The sequence below is a fragment of the Macaca nemestrina genome, chromosome 12 (assembly GCF_043159975.1).
Source record: "Macaca nemestrina isolate mMacNem1 chromosome 12, mMacNem.hap1, whole genome shotgun sequence".
NCBI classification, from domain to species: domain Eukaryota; kingdom Metazoa; phylum Chordata; class Mammalia; order Primates; family Cercopithecidae; genus Macaca; species Macaca nemestrina.
In genome coordinates, this window is record NC_092136.1 from 17,282,415 (window position 1) to 17,300,641 (window position 18,227).

General features: G+C 41.3%; 2 protein-coding genes across 5 annotated transcripts in view; one reads left to right on the plus strand and one right to left on the minus strand.

The window, feature by feature from the left end:
- The window catches only part of LOC105466440 (olfactory receptor 4S1), an 88,763-nt gene that overhangs the window by 26,568 nt on the left and 43,968 nt on the right, over positions 1-18,227 (plus strand). For all 3 annotated transcript variants that reach the window (XM_071074626.1, XM_024788092.2, XM_071074627.1), the window contains one exon: positions 5,598-5,740. The gene's annotated coding sequence lies outside the window, so the exon portion shown is untranslated. The remainder of the gene's footprint in view (positions 1-5,597; positions 5,741-18,227) is intronic.
- Positions 4,913-12,177, minus strand: LOC105466439 (olfactory receptor 4C45). 2 transcript variants are annotated; one of them, XR_003014585.2, is made up of 3 exons: positions 10,332-12,113; positions 8,227-8,368; positions 4,913-5,694 (listed from the first exon to the last, which is right to left on the minus strand). XR_003014585.2 is itself a non-coding variant. In XM_071074629.1 (2 exons), exon 2 carries the CDS (start codon positions 8,339-8,341, stop codon positions 7,412-7,414), a length of 930 nt encoding a protein of 309 aa, XP_070930730.1. In that variant the 5' UTR covers positions 8,342-8,368; positions 10,332-12,177; the 3' UTR covers positions 6,882-7,411. The 2 variants fall into 2 exon arrangements, 1 of the variants encoding a protein (XP_070930730.1); XM_071074629.1 differs by lacking the exon at positions 4,913-5,694 and having other exon boundaries at positions 6,882-8,368; positions 10,332-12,177.

Sequence of the window (18,227 nt, forward strand, 5' to 3'; positions counted from 1 at the left end):
TGGCAGGTTCCATCCCAGTTCAAAGGCTCATGATCATTCCCTTTTAGACCTTCATAGAGTGGTTTTGCTATAAGCCCCAACTCAGGAATCCAAATCCAGCATAATCCAGTTATTCCCACAAAGGTTCTTAACTATTTCTTACTCTGAAGGGGCTGAAGTGCCAGGATGGTCTCTTTTTGTTTCTGGGCTAGGGTCCTTGTCCCAGGAGGGAACATGTATCCCAAGTGTTCAACATGTTGAACAGAAATCTAGGCCTTGTGCTTGGGGTGGGCGATACACAATACCCTTGTTTTCTCCCAAAATGAAGGACCTGAATTGTACTTTTATCAGAGTATTCCCTAGTAGGGCTGGAAATTAATAGGTCATCTATATATTGTAAAATGGATACATTCTTTAACTATAATTCCCTTAATGATTTTGTCAATGCATTCCCAAAGAGATGAGACTGTCCCTAAGACAGACAGTCCAGGTAAACTGAGATATAGTATGAAGGTTGGGATAGTCCATTCCAAAGCAAAAATATACTGGGAGATCTGGGTGTAAAGGTATGTAAAAGAAAGCACATTTAAATCTAATACTGTGAACCAATTAGCATCTTCAGCGACTTGGGTCAATATTGTATAAGGGTTAGGAACTATTGGGTAGACAGGGACTACTACCTCATTAACTGTCCTCAGGTCTTAAATCTGTATTCCCCATTTTCTTTCTTTACAGACAGGATGGGGGTGTTACCTGGGGACTGCCAGGGTTGTAGTAGTCCATACTTTAGAAATTTTGCTATCAGGGGTTGTATGACCGATTGTGCTTCAGGTCTCATGGATATTGTTTCTTCCGTGGGTAACCAATATTGGGCTTCAAGGTAACCTGGACTGAGGGTACATTAACAGCTCTACCAGCAACTTCTATTTCCCAGAGGGGTCTACTTGAGAAGTAACATGCAGTGGAAGCGAGGTCTTTTATTTATCTGTCTGTATTAAGTTATGCACTTAGAGCCCTTCGTGGCCTATTGCCTTATCATAAGGCTCCTCAAATTGAACTGTGGCCTGTAATTGGGAATGTAAGTCTCTTCCCAGTAAAGACATAGGGCACTCAGGTTTAAAACCTATGGTCCCGCACATTGTAACCAAGGCAGTGGGTGAATCTCCTAATTCTTGGACATTAATCTCTGTTATGGTATAAGAGCAGGAAGACACTCGCCCTGAGAAATGGGTCAGAACTCTTACCCAATAAGAACTGTCTTCTTACCTACCAAATCAGGAGTTAGCCAAGGCTCCTCTGTGGAGATGGCAAGATGTCCAGCGGAAACCATGGGCCCATTCAATCCTCTGTTCTCTCAGCCTTTATGAGGGTGGGTGGCCGAGGCTTTTTCCAGAGCATGAGGAAGTCCCTTTCCCAATGGCCCTCTTGCTTACAGAAAACACACTGGCCCAGGGGACAGCAAGTCAGGGACTCTCACCTGGACATTCCAGAGGCCGATTTCGTGACACTTTCTCAGAATGGGTAATCCTGAGGTGGCACGGAGTTTAAAGCAGCCACTAACAATTGTGCTTTTTGGCTATTTCTTTGGATTTTCTTCACCTCCTCTGCCTTGCCCCTATTGTTGTCTACTCCAAAGGCCGTGTTTAAGAGTTGCCTCTTGGGTGTTTGAGGTCCCATTTCTGCCTTTTGTAGTTTCCTCCTAAGTCAAGGGCAGATCCAGTAATAAAATGCACACCTACGAGAGCTTGCCCTTCCCAGGAGTCTGGTCTGTATTAGTGTATTTCCTGAGTGCCTCAGCCGTACTGTCCTGAAACAGAGCAGAATGTTCTTTCCCCGAGTTACTTCTGTAACCTCGTCATAACTGGCTTAACCATACACTTTTCCACACCTTCTCTTAAATAAGTTACCATGTGATTTCTGCATTTGAAATCTTGGGAACCCCTCTGGCAATCCCACTGAGGTCCAGGTCTGGAACTGCATCTCCCTCCACGTGATAAATGGCATGGCTTTTGTTTCAAGCAGTTACTCCATCTGCGTATTCATGGGCAGTACCCAGAATCCTTTGTTTCTATCTTATGGTACAGCAGGTGGACAATAATATTTGCAAGTCTTGTCAAGTTAAGTCAAAGTATATGGTCAATTTAACAAACTCCTCTGTAAAGTTCCCTGGATCCTCCAAAAATGGGCCAAATTTCTCCTTGCATAAAATCCAATCAGACACAAAAGGAGGCACATGTACTCTGATTGTTCCCCTATATCTGTCAGCTACCTCTTGCAATGGACACAGGTTCAATTTTAGGGGCTGATATGGGGCCTCACTCCTGGTGGTACTGGTTGGGCTTATTTCCTCAAGCAGCAGGGGGTATAGGTTGGGCCTAACTGGCTAAGCGGGAGGGATGTCTGATGACCTTAGGTGAAATCCTGTACTGGAGAACTAGTGGACTCCCCTCAGAATCAGGGAACTGAGGAGGCTCCAGGGGGCATGTGGGCCTCCTAGGGAGAGCATCTAGGAGGGTATCATCTAGGAAGTGCAGTTTCTTGGTATCCGGAAGTAACATGAGCCAGACACATCCTGCAGCTCTCCCTTAAGTGAGGGTTCTGTTTAAGGGCTGTAAACACCTGTACATAAGGGGCCTCTGTCCATTTTCCTTCCTTTTCACAGAATAAGTCCAACTGTAAAATAGTATTATAATGTAAAGAACCATTTTTAGGCCAAATTTCTTGGTTTTCCAATTTGTATTGGACCCAAATGGTATTGCAGCAGGAAATGAATTTCTTTGTCTTGAAGCTGTCAATATGAATTTGCTCCAATTGCCTAAAAGGCACCCTAGTGGTGAGTTTTTCGGGATGCTCACCATCGTCCCTGTGTCTAATGAGGATCTCTACAGAAGTTTCTCTAAGTCTAGTGAGAGCCCAGTTATTTTCCCTTTTAAATTCTCACCTTTTTTTCTCAAGAAAGGTCAGTGGGGAAGTTGTCACCAGTTCCTGCAAAGAGGGTGTACGTACAGTTAGCAGGGTGTGATGAAAGTGAATTATGAGATATGAGTGAGCAGTAGAGTGATGACTGCATCCACTGGCAAATGGAATACAAGAAAAGAGGTGTTGTAATAAGCAAAGTATAGAAGGAGAGGTGAAAATAGGGTGACAGCAAAAAAGAATGAGTTCATCTCCTTTGCATGAATGAAGCTGGAAACCATCATTCTCAGTGAACTAACACAGGAATGGACAACCAAACACCTCATGTTCTTACTCATAAGTGGGAGTTGAACAATAAGAACACAGAGACACAGGTAGGGGAACATAACAAACCAGGGCCTGTTGGGGGTTGGGGGGAAAGGGGAGGGAGAACATTAGGAAAAATACCTAATGCATGTGGGGCTTTAAACCTAGATGATGGGTTGATGGATGCAGCAAACCACCGTGGCACATGTATACCTATGTAACAAACCTGCACGTTCTGCACATGTATCCCAGAACTTAAAATAAAAAATACAAAATACAAAATGATAGTTGAGAAAATATGGGATAGAAACCAGTAATTTGTGCCAATAAAATTCTTAGTTTTTTTAACCCCCACCCCCAAAAAATAGGGTGACAGGATTCTCATAGTCTGAATTCCACAAAAAGGGAAGAAAGCATTTTGGTTGAGGAAAAAGAGGGACTAGAGGAGGCCGCTGAAAATGGTGATATGACAAAGACCAAGACTGCCCGTAGGGTGGGACTCTAACCTACAATCCAAGAGGGAATGTAAAAAAATCCAGAGTGCAATGAGGGACCTCTCAAAATAACCAAAGAAACAAAAAGGCCTGAATAGAAACAATCGTCTGAATAGGAGGGTGAACAAAGGGGACACTCTCCCATCCATGAAGGCCAAATGGTGCCACTTGGTCTTAATTTGGGGTTCAGGTAAAGGTCTCCCTCAGATCCCTTCAGCTCGTTAGTCCCTTCACATTATTGGTCCCTTTGTAGTCACCAGGAAGGATGATGCAGATGAACTCCCCAACTATGGCTCAGCCTGGGAAGTTTCTTGGCTTTGTGCCAGAAAGAATTCAGAACAAAGGAAATTTATTAGAGCAACAAAGGACAAGAAAATGGCTTTTCCATAGACAGAGCAAGGTTTTCCATAGGCAGAGTAGTGCTCGTTGCTTGCTGGCTAGGTATATTTATAGCTACTCCTTAATTATGGTAAGTAGTGGGTGGTTATTCACGAATTTTCTGGAAAAGAGGTGGAGAGTTTCCAGAACCTAGGGTTCCTCCTATTTTAAACCATATAAAGTAACTTCTGGGCATTGCCATGGCATTTATAAACTGTCAGGGCACTGTTGGGAGTGTCTTTTAGCATGCCAATGCTTTATAGTTAGAGTATAATGAGCAACGAGAGTGACTAGAAGTCGCTTTCATTGCCATCTTGGTTTTAGCTGATTTCAGTCAGTTTCTTTACTGCATCCTGCTTTGACCAGCAGGGTTGTGACTGGTGCTCGGAAAGCAAGTCCTGCTGATCCACCTCAATTCCAGAAAGTACACATATTTTAAAACATCATGTTGTACATGATAAATATATGCAATTTTATCTGTCAGATAAAATGCTAAAAAAAGAAATTCACTGCTTCCAATACATATAAAACATAAAGTGAGTGCTTAGGTCAGGACTTTATTCACAGAAAGTGCTTAATAAAAATTAGTTATAATCATTATCACAATTGGCATTATTCTTGTTTTTATATTATCTTATTTCTCATTCTGTTTTTCTTGGGAACTACAACTACATTTTAAAAAATTGTACTTTAAGTTCTGGGATACATGTGCAGAACGTGCAGGTCTGTTACATAGGTATACATGTGCCATGGTGGTTTGCTGCACTCATCAACCCATCATCTACATTAGGTATTTCTCCTAATGCTGTCCCTCCCCTAGCTCCCCACCCCCCAACAGGCCCCAGTGTGTGATGTTCCTCTCCCTGTGTCCATGTGTTCTCATCGTTCAGCTCCCACTTATGGGTGAAAACATGCGGTGTTTGGTTTTCTGTTCCTGTGTTAGTTTGCTGAGAATGATGGTTTCCAGCTTCACCCATGTCCCTGCAAAGGACATGAACTCATCCTTTTTTATGGCTGCATAGTATTCCACGGCGTATATATGCCACATTTTCTTTATCCAGTCTATCACTGATGGGCATTTGGGTTGGTTCCAAGTCTTTGCTGTTGTGAATACTGCCACAATAAACATACGTGTGCATGTGTCTTTATAGTAGCATGATTTATAATCCTTTGGTTATATACCCAGTAATGGGATTGCTGGGTCAAATGATACACAACTACATTTTAAAAGGATACATTTACTTTTAAAAAACGTACTGTTGCTTGCATGTATTTACAAAATAGGCACTGATAGGAAATTATGACAATGCATTTATTTTTAAAAAGGCATTGTATGCAAGATGTGACCTGATAGAAAGTCCTGAGAACACAGAAAATGTCCGTATCTGGTGATGTGCAACTCCATGAGTTGGAAATGCTCTCCTGAAAACATGTTTCTGGGCTCTCCCACAGGAACCACGAGCTCAGTACAGAGACAGATCTTTTGGTCCCTGGCACTGACTCTTCTTTCTCCTTCTTTCAGAGGACCAGAACAGGATGGGATCTTTCATTCATCAGAGCTTCTAAACTTAGTTCTGCTCAGGTATCTCCCAGTGGCTCCCACCAGCTCTCTCATTTGTAACTGCAGAGACATTGAAGAGTATTTTCATCTCAGAACAGAAGAGAAAGTAAGTGATGGGATAGACTTTAATTTCCAAAGACCTGGTTGCTGGCTCCAGTAAGTGTCCTAGGTAAGAAAACAACCTACCGTTGTGCTGTCTGTATGTGTAAATGGATGACATTAATGTTAGATTTTGAAATGCAGTGGTCTGAGACAGACACTGAATCCTGCTGTGCCTGTGGGGACTGAAGAAGAGTAGTGATGTTCTTGTTATCGTTTGTCAGGAACTGCAGTTCGCTGCACACCTTAGACTCTGGTGACATCCCTGAAGGGTATTCAGTGTTGGAGCAATTTTTAATACTTTTCAGCTGACTCATGGTTTCAATTTAAATCATTTAATTATCATAATTGAAAAAAAAATGTAATGTTATTTTCCTTTTACTGATGAAGGAACAGGTAGAGAGGTTAAAAGATTTGCTTACATTTATAAGGCTAATTACTGCGGTGACCAGGTGAGAAATCAAGTCTGTTTGATCCAAGGTTCTTAATCCCTAACTTCAAAGCATCTGACTATATCTGAATCTTTTAGCATTTCATTGCATTCATAGTATGGATTCTTTTCTATAATCTAGATTTGTGATCACTGTCATCCAGTGTCATGACACAAACTTCTATGTCTCTGGCAATTTCCTATGACAGCTGTTTAGTTTTCAGAGCTTTCTTTTCCTTTGCTGGCGTCTAAACCTGATTTTAATGTACAGATATTTTTTGCCTTAACTTTATTGTTATTTTTATCAGTTATATTTATCAAATCTATTTCTTTTGCTCCAGTCAATAATACTTTCAATTCTTGCTGGGTGCGGTGGTGCACGCCTGTAATCCCAGCACTTTGGGAGGCCAAGGTGAGTTGATCACCTGAGTTCAGGAGTTTGAGACCAGCCTGGCCAACATGGTGAAACCCTGTCTCTACTAAAAATACAAAAATTAGCTGAGCATGGTGGTGTGCACCTGTAACACCAGCTACTTGGGAGGCTGAGGCATGAGAATCGCTTGAACCCAGGAGGTGGAGGTTGCAGTGAGCTAAGATCATACCACTATACCCTAGCCTGGGTGACAGAGTGAGACTCTGTCTAAAAAAAAAAAAAAAAACTTTCAATTCTTTTTGTAGATATTGTATACTATAGAGAATGGAGATATAATTTTTTAAAAGTAAGTTTTCATGAAAATGCTCTTTTTAGCCCTTTCATATATAGTTGTTTGTCCTCTTGTAAAATAAAACTTCATTCTAGCTGTAGTGCTGGGTATGAAAGGTGTCAAACATGTTGCTGTCAATCCGTTTCATACCCACAAGCAGGACAACAATATAAGTTTTGTGAGCCCTTGAAACTTTTGCCCTTGTAAGTTCTTTCCTCCATAAAAAGTATTAAAAGTTGTATTTTATGAGTGTATTGGTATAAAGAGAAATATAATCCAGTTGTACTTAGATTATATTCATTTTCTTCTTCTTCTTTTAAAGAAATTAAGCATTTCAAGGGCTCCTAAAAGTATCATGGGCTGTTGGCACTACTACTGGGCCTTAATGAATATGTCAGCGCAGCCTACTATATGTCCTCCTAATAAAAATTGATGGAGACAGGATAAGATAATTGACTGTCCCAAGTTTCATCGATCAAGAAATAGAATAACTCTCTATAAAATATCACCAGATATTGTTGCCTAAATGTTTGTGTCATAAGATTTATTTATTATCAGTTTTCATTATGTGCTTCCAGAGCTTCTCAATGACATTTTTCACTTCCTTATTTTTGAGGGTGTAGATTAAAGGGTTCAACATAGGTGTAAATAGGGTGCAAAACACAGTCACAGCTTTGTCAGTGGGGAAGGAGGTTAGAGGTCTTAGATACAGGTATGAACAAGGGACAAAGAATAAGATGACAACAAAGAGATGAGAGGTACAACTAGACAGAGCTTTGTGACGCCCTTCAGAGATATGAGTCCTTAGGGAGCACAGGATGATGACATAGGAAGCAACCAGCATGGAAAAAATGAGGAAACACAATGATCCACTGTTGGCAGCTATCAGAGGCCCCAAGGTGTGAGTGTCTGTGCAGGCCAGCTCTAGAAGAGGTACTAAATCACACATAAAGTGGTCGATGACATTGGGGCCACAGAATGGTAACTGGGCTATGAACAAAGTCTGGATCCCTCCATGCACAAATCCCAGAATCCCAGCCACCCCCATCAGGAATCCACACATAGGTTGACTCATGATGGTCGCATAGTGCAAGGGCTTACAGATGGCCACATAGCGGTCGTAGGCCATGACACTTAATAAGATGATCTCAGCTGCCGCAAAGAAATGTTCTGCGAAGAGCTGAGTCATGCAGCCATTGAAGGATATGGTGTTCTTTTCAGAGATCAAGTCAAAGATCATTTTAGGGGCTATGGAAGAAGAGTAGAAAACATCTCTAATGGACAAACAGGACAGAAAAAAGTACATGGGGGAATCCAGGGCTGGGCTGATGAAGATGATGACTGAGATGAGCAGGTTACCTGCCAATGTGATCAAGTAGGTGATTAAAAACATAATAAACAAGAGTTTCTGCAGTTCTGGATTGTGAGTGAGGCCCAGCAGGATGAATTCTGTTACATTGTTCATGTTTTTCATAGCTCAGGTTGTGTGTATATGGCTGATCTGAAAAAAAAAAACAGTATTTCTGAATGATGATATTTTAAACTCAGTACTAAAATATTTCATCACCTCTTTAGTCCTGGTTTTTGGGGGTGATGGAGCTACATTGCCACTCACCTCTGCTGTTTTGCAGAGCTGTAAAGAGGAACAGAAGATTAGATTTCTCCTAATTCATATATTAATGAAATAGTGATAATATCTTACAAGTACCACAATAAAACAAGATCTTGTTCTAAATGTTGACTTCCAAACTTCCTTTCTGGCTCTACAATTTCACATATGGCTTTCTTTCATTTTTGGAGAGGAAAAATCTTATCAATAACAAATGTTTTGAAATTATACTTTCTTTTGTTAGGGTTATTTATAGGTATATGAATCCAGTATGTATATTAGATACTAATATGCATATTAGATACTAAAGTGCAAAGCCTTACTAAATCTAAGCTGCTGTGTTCTGTGATCTGTTGTCCTTTTCTATCATATAAATGCACATGTACACAGATAGAGACAGAGCTGTAAATGGAGATATTTTTCTTTTGGAATGCTGGGTAACTATCGCAATAACAACTCATTGAGGATAATTCATTCAACATCCCTGAATGTTGCATCCATCCCTATCAATGACCCTTATTTTTCATGCTCACTCTTTCTGCATCTTTAATTGTGGCTATGTAAGTGGTGCAAAGTTATACAATTTAATGATATTTCATAAATACATTTTCCTCTTGGTTGGATTTTTATCACATATAGAATTATACACTGGATTAGATATATTTCCCCACTCACATCTTAACAAATGGAATTAAATGAGTCATGATTTTTTCCCTGAGTTTTCTATTGGCAAGACAGAAATGTTAGGGTCACCTGAGATAATGCAGTTTTCTCTTTTGGCATAAGTTTGGTCAATTAAGATGAACTTGTAGTTTTCATTGCTAACTGGTAAACAACTGGAAATTTGTATTGCTACCTGAAAACATTGAATATATTTAAGAATGTAGATGTTTTTGAATAATCCCAAGAGCTTCAAGAGTAAGTACATGTTGTTACAAAAGAGTGTAAGATATTTTATTTCTTCTCCTCCCCCTTTTCTCCTTCTTTCCCTAATCCCTGGCAAAAGTGTAACCACATAGTTTTCCTCAAAACTTTCTAGAAACAGAAATCAGTCAGCATCATGACCTCTGAACTTCATTAAAGGTGAGTAAAAATATCTTTGGTTTTCAGGAAAACTCAGTTGCTAAGTTGCTTCCTCTTTATTCATGGCTTCTGTAGATGGTGACTATATGGTTAATCATTCTTAATGGATTTAATTCACCAATTCTAACTTCAATGTAGCAATATGGAAGTTACGAAAGGGGAAAAACATTTCAAGCATGACAAACAGAAATCTACAGAATCAGTGCATTCAGTGAGACATAAATGTTAACCATAATGTTTTAAAAGTGACTTCAGTAGTTCTTAGCAGCATCTGGTCTGGCAACTTTTTTTTTTTTTGAGACGGAGTCTCGCTCTGTGGCCCAGGTTGGAGTGCCGTGGCGCGATCTCGACTCACTGCAAGCTCCGCCTCCCGGGTTCACGCCATTCTCCTGCCTCAGCCTCCCAAGTAGCTGGGACTACAGGTGCCCACCATCGTGCCCGGCTAATTTTTTTTGTATTTTTAGTAGAGACGGGGTTTCACCGTGTTAGCCAGGATGGTCTCCATCTCCTGACCTCGTGATCCACCTGCCTCGGTCTCTCAAAGTGCTGGGATTACAGGCGTGAGCCACCGCGCCCGGCCTGGTCTGGCAACATTATGCATAGACTTTTCTGTTGATATTTTATATGTCAGTGTGTCCAAATTCATTTTCAGAGAAAAATACTAAACTTTAAGTCGGGTATGTAATGACAAAGACTACTTCACTGAAAACAAATTGGCTAAAACAAGTTAATCTGCTTAAAATTTGAGAGAAAAGATTTAGTTTTCACTGACCTGGATCTAGCTGATTGTGGATTCCTCCATTTTAGATTGAGTGTGGTCACCGCTTTCTTCTCCTGCAGGCGTGGAACACGGCCACAAATAGACTCTACCAGCTGACAAGTGGGATGCTGGAATTCTCTAGACGGCTCTCTCAATTCTGACGTTTCAGTTTATTTTGCTTTCCATTGTCAGTCTGAATTTACTAAGAAAACAAGCTGTTTCAGTTAGAAAACTTCATTATCTCTAGGATTTAGTGTCTACTCACTTCCTGGGTTTCCTATGAATGTATAAGCCAATCTTCAAAATATATCTATTTTTCAGATCTCTTAGGACTATATTCAGTCCAAATTAAAAACTAGGAATAATGCAAAATTCTTCAAATTTGGAAAATGCAACTATAAAATGAATAAGTGAATCAAATCCACCTGATTGGATATTGTTTTCTCAAATCTATTCTGATGAAATTTTGCTTTCTTGAGTCCCTGAAAAATGTGGTGAGAGAATTCCTTTTATTTCTGATTCAAGTTCTTCTTTCAATTCTATTTTCTTAGAAACCCACTAAGCTCAGGAGTGGTGTCTCCCAAACACATCTTCATCTTTTTGGTTCCTGTCTCTGCTGCTATCATTTGCACACAGGTCCTTTTTTGTAATTCTTTCTTCATTGACTCTAGAGAAATCTTTAAATAGACTATCACAGACTTCAGGATTTGGCAATGCATTGACGTTTCAAGTACCCAGAGGATTAGTAATTGGCCTTGTTGGAATGTTTAGCAAAGCAATAGTCAGGTCCTTCATTTACTCTCACTTGGCACCCACAAACGTCATTAGTGGCTGGTTTAGAAATGCAGTTGAACTTGGGTTAAAGATATGTCTGTGGCTATTGTTTAGGATAAGATTTGGAAACCTTCATTATAGGGCTGTTTTGCTAATTGTGGCATTGTTGAGCTTAGCCTAGGATATGGGGTGGTTTTAGGCAAAGGTCAGAGTTTAGAGAATACATTTTTTTCTGAACCTATGTCTGGTCTAAGTAGTATGGTTGCTCTGAAGAATGGGGAATGCCGGTATTCAAGGTCATGTGTCTGATTACTCTTGGAGATTGTGAGATTTTTATTAATGACTGACCCAGGGGACTTACATGGCAGAATCTCCAACTACCAAAGATTGGGCAATTTAAAGTGACAGAGATACTGACTTCCTGTAGGATGATTACCTAGAAGACATGTTCTCATGATGAATTCAAGAGTATGTATTTTTTCTTTCTACCCCAAGACAGAATGGTGTGACTTGGAGTAGGTACCATGCTTTCCCACATTGCCATTGAGAATCAGTGACACTCAGCCAAGCACTCATATATGATGACATCCAGAGGTGGAGAATAGAGACACTCTAGAAGAAGGCTCTGCTACTATCTTCTCTCCTTCAGCTTCTGAGGCGATGAAGAACTGACTGCAACTTTGCATGGAATCACCTTTTCTGCTCTCAACTTTTGGTTTCAAAACAAACTGACACACTCCCAAAGTCCGGGACCAGAAAACAAAAGCAAAACTTTCCTCTATTCTCAATAGAATGGGGCCTCATGGACTGTCCTGGGGTGATTCTCCTACCTCAGTCTCCTGAGTAGCTGGGATTACAGATGTGTGCCATCACACCCAGTTAATTTTTGTATTTTTAGTAGAAACAGGGTTTCACCATGTTGGCCAGGCTGGTCTCGAACTCCTGACCTCAGGTGATCTACCTGCTTCAGCCTCCCAAAGTGCTGGGATTACAGGCATGAGCCACCGGGCTCGGCCTGGATGTTTTTTTTTTTAAATCCCTTCCATCAGTCTATATCATTTAAGTGGAGAATTTAATCATTTACATTAACAGTGGACATTGATATGTTTTTGTTTCTGTCATAATGGTAATTGTTACCTAGTGGCTTTGTAGTTTCAGTTGTGTAACTGCTTTATGAGACTCATAAATTTTATACTTTTGCAAGTTTTTATGATGGTGAATATGTTAGACCATTCTTACATTGCTATAAAGGAATAACAGGGACAGGGTAATTTATAAAGAAAAGAGGTTTAATTGACTCACAGTCCTTCAGGCTGTACAAGCATAGCATTGGCATCTGCTTGACTTCTGGGGAGGCCTCAGGAAGCTTTTACTCATGGTGGAAGGTGAAGTGGGAGCAGGTATGTCATACAGCCAGAGCAGGAGCAAAGTGGGGGGAAGATGCCACAGACTTTAAAATAACCCAGTCTCATGAGAACTCACTCACTATCATGAGAACATCACTAAGTCATGAGGGATCCACCTCCATGACCCAAACTTTCATTAGGCCCCACCTCCAACACTGGGGGTGATATTTCAACATGAGATTTGGGTGGGGACAAATATCAAAACTATATCATTCCACCCCTGTCCCCCTCAATCTCATGTTTTTGTCACACTGCAAAATACAATCATTCCTTCCCAATAGTCCCCCAAAGTCTTAACTCATTCCAGTATTAACTCAAAAGTACGAAGTTCAAGTCCAAAGTCTCATCTGGAGATTAGTTTCTTTCATCTACAAGCCTGTAAAATCAAAATGGGTTATGTACTTTCAAGAAACAATAGTAGTACAGGCATTGGGTAAACATTCGGCCAAAAGAAAGGGGGTATAGGCCCCATGCAATTTCAAAGCCCAGCAAGGCAGTCATTAAACTTTAAAGCTCCCAAATAATCTCCTGTGACTCTATGTCCCATATCCAGGGCACACTGTTGTGAGGAGTGGGCTCCCAAAGCCTTGGGCTGCTCTGCCCTGTGGCTGTTCCATGCTAATGTTGCAAGCTCAACCAGTCTGGGTTCTGGAAGGCAGCAGCTCCCTTCTTATACCTCCACTAGGCAGTGCCCTGGTAGGGACTCTGTGTGGAGCCTTGTTAGAGGTTCTCTATAAGGGCTCCACCCTTGCAGTAGCCTTCTGCCTGGGCATCTAGGCTTTCTCACACATTTACTGAAATGTAGATGGAGGCTGCCAAGTCACCTTCACTCTTGTACTCTGTGTATCTGTAGACTTAATCCACATGGAAGCTGCCAAAGCTTATGGCTTGTGCCCTCTAGAGTGGCAACCGGAGCTGTGCTAGGATCCCTTTGAGCTGTGGCTGAAGCTGGAGCAGCTGGGATGTGGGAGCAGTGTCCATTGCTAGAGAGGTAGTATGATCTTTTGGGTGTGTCACAACACACTTTTTTCCTATGGTCCCAGAATTCAATGCTGGTTCCTTTTTGGATTTACTTTTGTTTGGATGGAACTTTATTCCTTTCTTAAGGGTGTGACTGTAGTGAAGGGGTGGCCTGCCCCTCCACACCTGTGGGCGTTTCTCGTTAGGTGGAACGAGAGACTTGAGAAAAGAAATGAGACACAGAGACAAAGTATAGAGAAAGAAAAAGTGGGCCCAGGGGACTGGCACTCAGCTTACAGAGGACCCACGCCGGCACCGGTCTCTGAGTTCCCTTAGTATTTATTGATAATTATCTTTACCATCTGAAAGATAAGGGAGTGGCTGGACAATAGGATCATTGTAGGGAGGAAATCAGTAGTAAGACATATGAACAAAAATCTCTGTGACATGAATAAGTTTAAAGGAAAATGCTGTGCCTTGAGATGCATATGCAAACATCTCCATCAACCTTTTAGCAGCATTGTTTCAGCCTATCACATGGGGAGAAACCTTGGACAATACCTAGCTTTCCTAGGCAGAGGTCCCTGTGACCTTTGGCCGTGTACATGTCCCTGGGTAGTTGAAATTAAGAGAATGGTGATGACTTTTAACCTGCAAGCTGCCTTCAGGCACTTGTTTAACAAAGACACATCCTGCACAGCCCAAAATCCATTAAACCTTGAGTCACCACAGCACATGTCTCTTGCAAGGACAAGGTTGGGGGTAGGGTCACAGATTAACAGCATCTCAAATACAGAACAAAATGGAGTCTCTTATGTCTACTTCTTTCTATATAGACACAGTAACAGGCTGATCTCTCTTTCTTTTCCCCACACTGTAGGATATATTGTGTAGGGCTCTTTAGCTTCTGGGTACTTCCAAGGGGCCAAATCTATGAATTTTTTGATGATAGATAGCCTTAGTGTAATGGTTTTCTCAAATACTGTTTTTTGTAGGTTGTAGCGACAGTCAGTTGGGCATGTGAGAGGGATCACTGCCTCCTGCAGAGATCAGCGGGGGGAAGTCTCTTATTTTATTCCCCAGCACTGTGCACTTCTGTCAGCAGGGATGATATTGGGTTGTTTAGTTTTACCTGCAGGTCTGTAGGTGGCACTTGTGATACGAGCCAGCTGAGCACTGTGTAGTTGTGTGGGCAGTTTAATAAGCTGTGCAGGTTGACTTCCAAGCCAGTAGGTGGCATTTCCAGGAGAGAGGTAGCAGTGGGATTTTTTCCTTGGATTTTGTTCATTACAGAAGGTTTGGGTGTCCTATGTAAGGGGTGGGGCCATGGAACTCCCAGGGCTCCCTGTCCCATGCTCTACTGCTGCAGTGGTTGGATGGGGCAAAGCCAGGCATGGTTGGGTCTGGGAAGTCCTGGACCAGGCTCTCCAAGGCTGGTGCAAGTGCTGATTCTGCTGGGGGTTTGGGGTCAGGTCTCAGGCTACTGGGGCAACCATCCAGGGAGGGGCAGAGGCACTTCTGCTGCATCAAAGTACCTTCATGTTAGGGGGAGGGGTGGCCATGAATCAGCAGCTGGAAGTGGCAGTGGGATCTGCTCCACCCCCAAACCTCCAACCCCATGGGTTTCCCTACAGCATCAAGCCACCAGCAGCTGGCTAGAACCACTAGGCCCATCCTAAACTATCTGGGTTCAGATGTCAAAGCCTCCCCAGGCCTTGAAACTCCCTGTCTGGGGCAGAAACCTTGACTCTCAAGCCACACCCTTCCTGGTCTGGTCCTAGAAGGGAGGGGTTCCCAGCTCCTGTGCCACAGCATGAACCCACACCACACTCTCCTCTCACTTCTGACTGTGGGGTCTCCAGATCACATCAGAGCAGATCACAGATCTCATCTCCATGCTCCTGGATGACATGCTTGAATTGTGCAGGGATAGGACCAGGCCAACAGCCTTGTCCTCGGGGTCCCTGGACTCAAGTGCTGGCTGTGATAGGGAGGGCAAGCTGGTCCCTGGCCACTGGAGGAACACTCAGGTAGGGCAACAGTGGCTGCACTGTGGGCCTGCCACTTGGAAGGGTGGTCCTCTCTCCATAGGAATGGCTAGGCAGGCAGGTTTGGGAGAGACTGGCAGGCATGGGGTATGTGGTCCAAATGACCTCAGTCCCACAGTAGAAGCAGTGGAACCTCTCCTTGAGGCACGTGAGAGCACCTGGCCTCCCCTCTCACTACCTGGCCCAACAGCCAGCAGTGGCAGGGGCAGCCTCAGGGCAGGACAGAGATCCTTGGGTAATGGGCTCCCAGAATGGCACCGTGCTCCAGCTGCCCAGTGCTTGGAAGTCTGTGAGACTCCATGTAAGTTTGAGAAGCACCTGTGCATGATCTCCAGACAGCTGTCTATGCCAGTCTGGAGGCCTATGGGGGTTGAGGGACTCTCCTGTAGCTAGGATTGTAGAAGTCTGCCCCAGGAATGTGGAGCTCTGGGGTTCCTTCACTTCCCCCTTCTTTGGGTCTGGGGCAGCTCTTGGCTCCCAGCAACCCCAAACAGGCAGCCCCATGTCTCCTTCCTTCCTTCACCCTCAGTGTCTCCTGTTGCCTCTTTGTTGAATTCCAGTGCTCTTTCTCAGACGATCTATTTAAAGTATGAATATCTACTTGATATTCTGGTTCTGCTCTGTGGAAGAGGTACACCCCATCTGAATCTAGTCAGTCATCTTGTAGTTGCATATTTTGTAATTGTAAATTTTTTAATACCATGTAGTATCTCATAAATGTATTTGTTTTAATAGTTTATAAATTTTGATTTGCTACACACACAAAATTGTTGTATGCAAATAATGACAGTTTAAAATTCTTCCTAGTCATTTTTGTAAATGCCACTTCTTTCTTTCCTTTGCCTTATTGCCCTGGTTAGATTCTCCAGCACAGTGTGGAATAGAGGTAGTTATAATGGATAGTTTTGCATTGTTCCGGACTCTCAGAGAAAGTTTTTAGTATTTCCTCATTAAGTACATTGTTGTCTGTAGGATGTTTGTTAATAGGCTTTATCCTACTGTGGAAGTTCTATTCCTAGTTTTCTTAAACTTTTTAAAAATCATGAACGTATGTTAAATCTTATCAAGCTTTTTCTCTATTTATTGAATTGATCACATTTTTTTCTACTTAATTTTGTTCATGCAATGAATTATATGAATTGATTTTTTTTTTGAAACAGGAACTTACTTAGTTGCCCAGGCTGGTGGGCAGTGACACAGTCGCCAATCATTGCAGCCTTAACTTCCTGGGCTCAAGCGATCCTCCCACCTCAGCCTACGAAGTAGCTAGAACTATGGCGCATGCCACCACACCAAGCTAATTAAACTTTTTTTTTTTTTGTATAGTTGCCAGCTGGTCTTGAACTCCTGGGATCAAGCGATCTGCCCACCTCAGCCTCCCAAAGTGCTGGGATTACAGGCGTGAGCCACCACATGTGGCCATGAATTGATTTTGAATGTGAAATCAACATTTCATTCCTGGGACAAAACTTACTTGCTCATGATACATTATTATTTTTATATATGGCTGTATTTTATTTGCTAAATGTTGGGTTTAGAATTTTTGTGTCTGTGTTAATGAGAGATATTTATCTGATATTTTTTCTTGTAATGCCCTTTTTCATTTTCTCTAATCCCTGAAAATGTTGATATAAAATTGGTAGTATTTTTTAAGAGTGAAATGTGGAATTCACTGATAAAGATACATAGGATGTAATCTTGATATTTCTGGGAGAAGTAAGGGGAAAATTTTTCAAGAGCGAATTCAGTACATGTATGTTATTCAGGTTTTGCTTGTGTGTTTGTGTGTATGTATGTGTGTGTGTGTGTGTGTGTGTGTTTAGAAAGTTGTGTTTTTCCAAATAAATGATAAATGTCTGAGATAGTGGATATGCTAATTACCCCGAATTAATCACTGTATATTATCTGTATCAAAACATCACTATTGATCCCATAAATATATACAATTATTATTTGTCAATAAAAATTGAAAGTTGCTTAGTACAAAATATTTTAAATTTGCATTTTTCTGGTTACTAATGAAGTTGAAAGATTTTTCATATGTTTATTGACCATTCATTCTTCTTCCTTTGGAAATTGTTCTTGCCCTTAGCCCATTTTGTAGATGAATGATTTCTTATTAACTTGTAAGACTCTTTGCAAATGGAGGATGCATGTATTTCATTTATTCAATCGAAATATTGTTTTTACAGACATTTGTGGATGACAAAAAATAGAAAGCTGTGTTTTTCAAGGCAGAGGTTCATTTCTTTTTAACTGGCAAGGACATTAGCAAAATTCATTTGTAATGTCCTTTTATTATCTTGTTAAGATCTGTAGAATCTACAGCATAGTCTTTTCATTGCCGATTCTCATAATTTGTTTTTTTCTTATATTTTAAAACCCATTTTGCTAAGGACATTAGTTTTATTAATTTTTACACAAAACCCACCCTGCCTTTATGTATTTTCTCTATTTTTAAATTAATTTTATTTCAAGTATATCTGTCTTCTACTTACTATTCATATTATACCACATTTTATGCATTTATTTTGCTCTACTATTTCTAGCTTCTGGAGACGAAAGCTTAGTTCATTTCCTTTAATCTTTTTTATTTTCTAGTAATTGCATTTAAAGCTATATATATATATTTTTTATTATACTTTAAGTTCTAAGGTACATGTGCATAACGTGCAGGTTTGTTACATATGTATACTTGTGCTATGTTGGTGTGCTGCACC

What these genes read in the sequence shown, in the direction of transcription:
- LOC105466439 (XM_071074629.1), bottom strand. Translation starts at nt 8,341, where the DNA reads ATGAAAAACATGAACAATGTAACAGAATTCATCCTGCTGGGCCTCACT.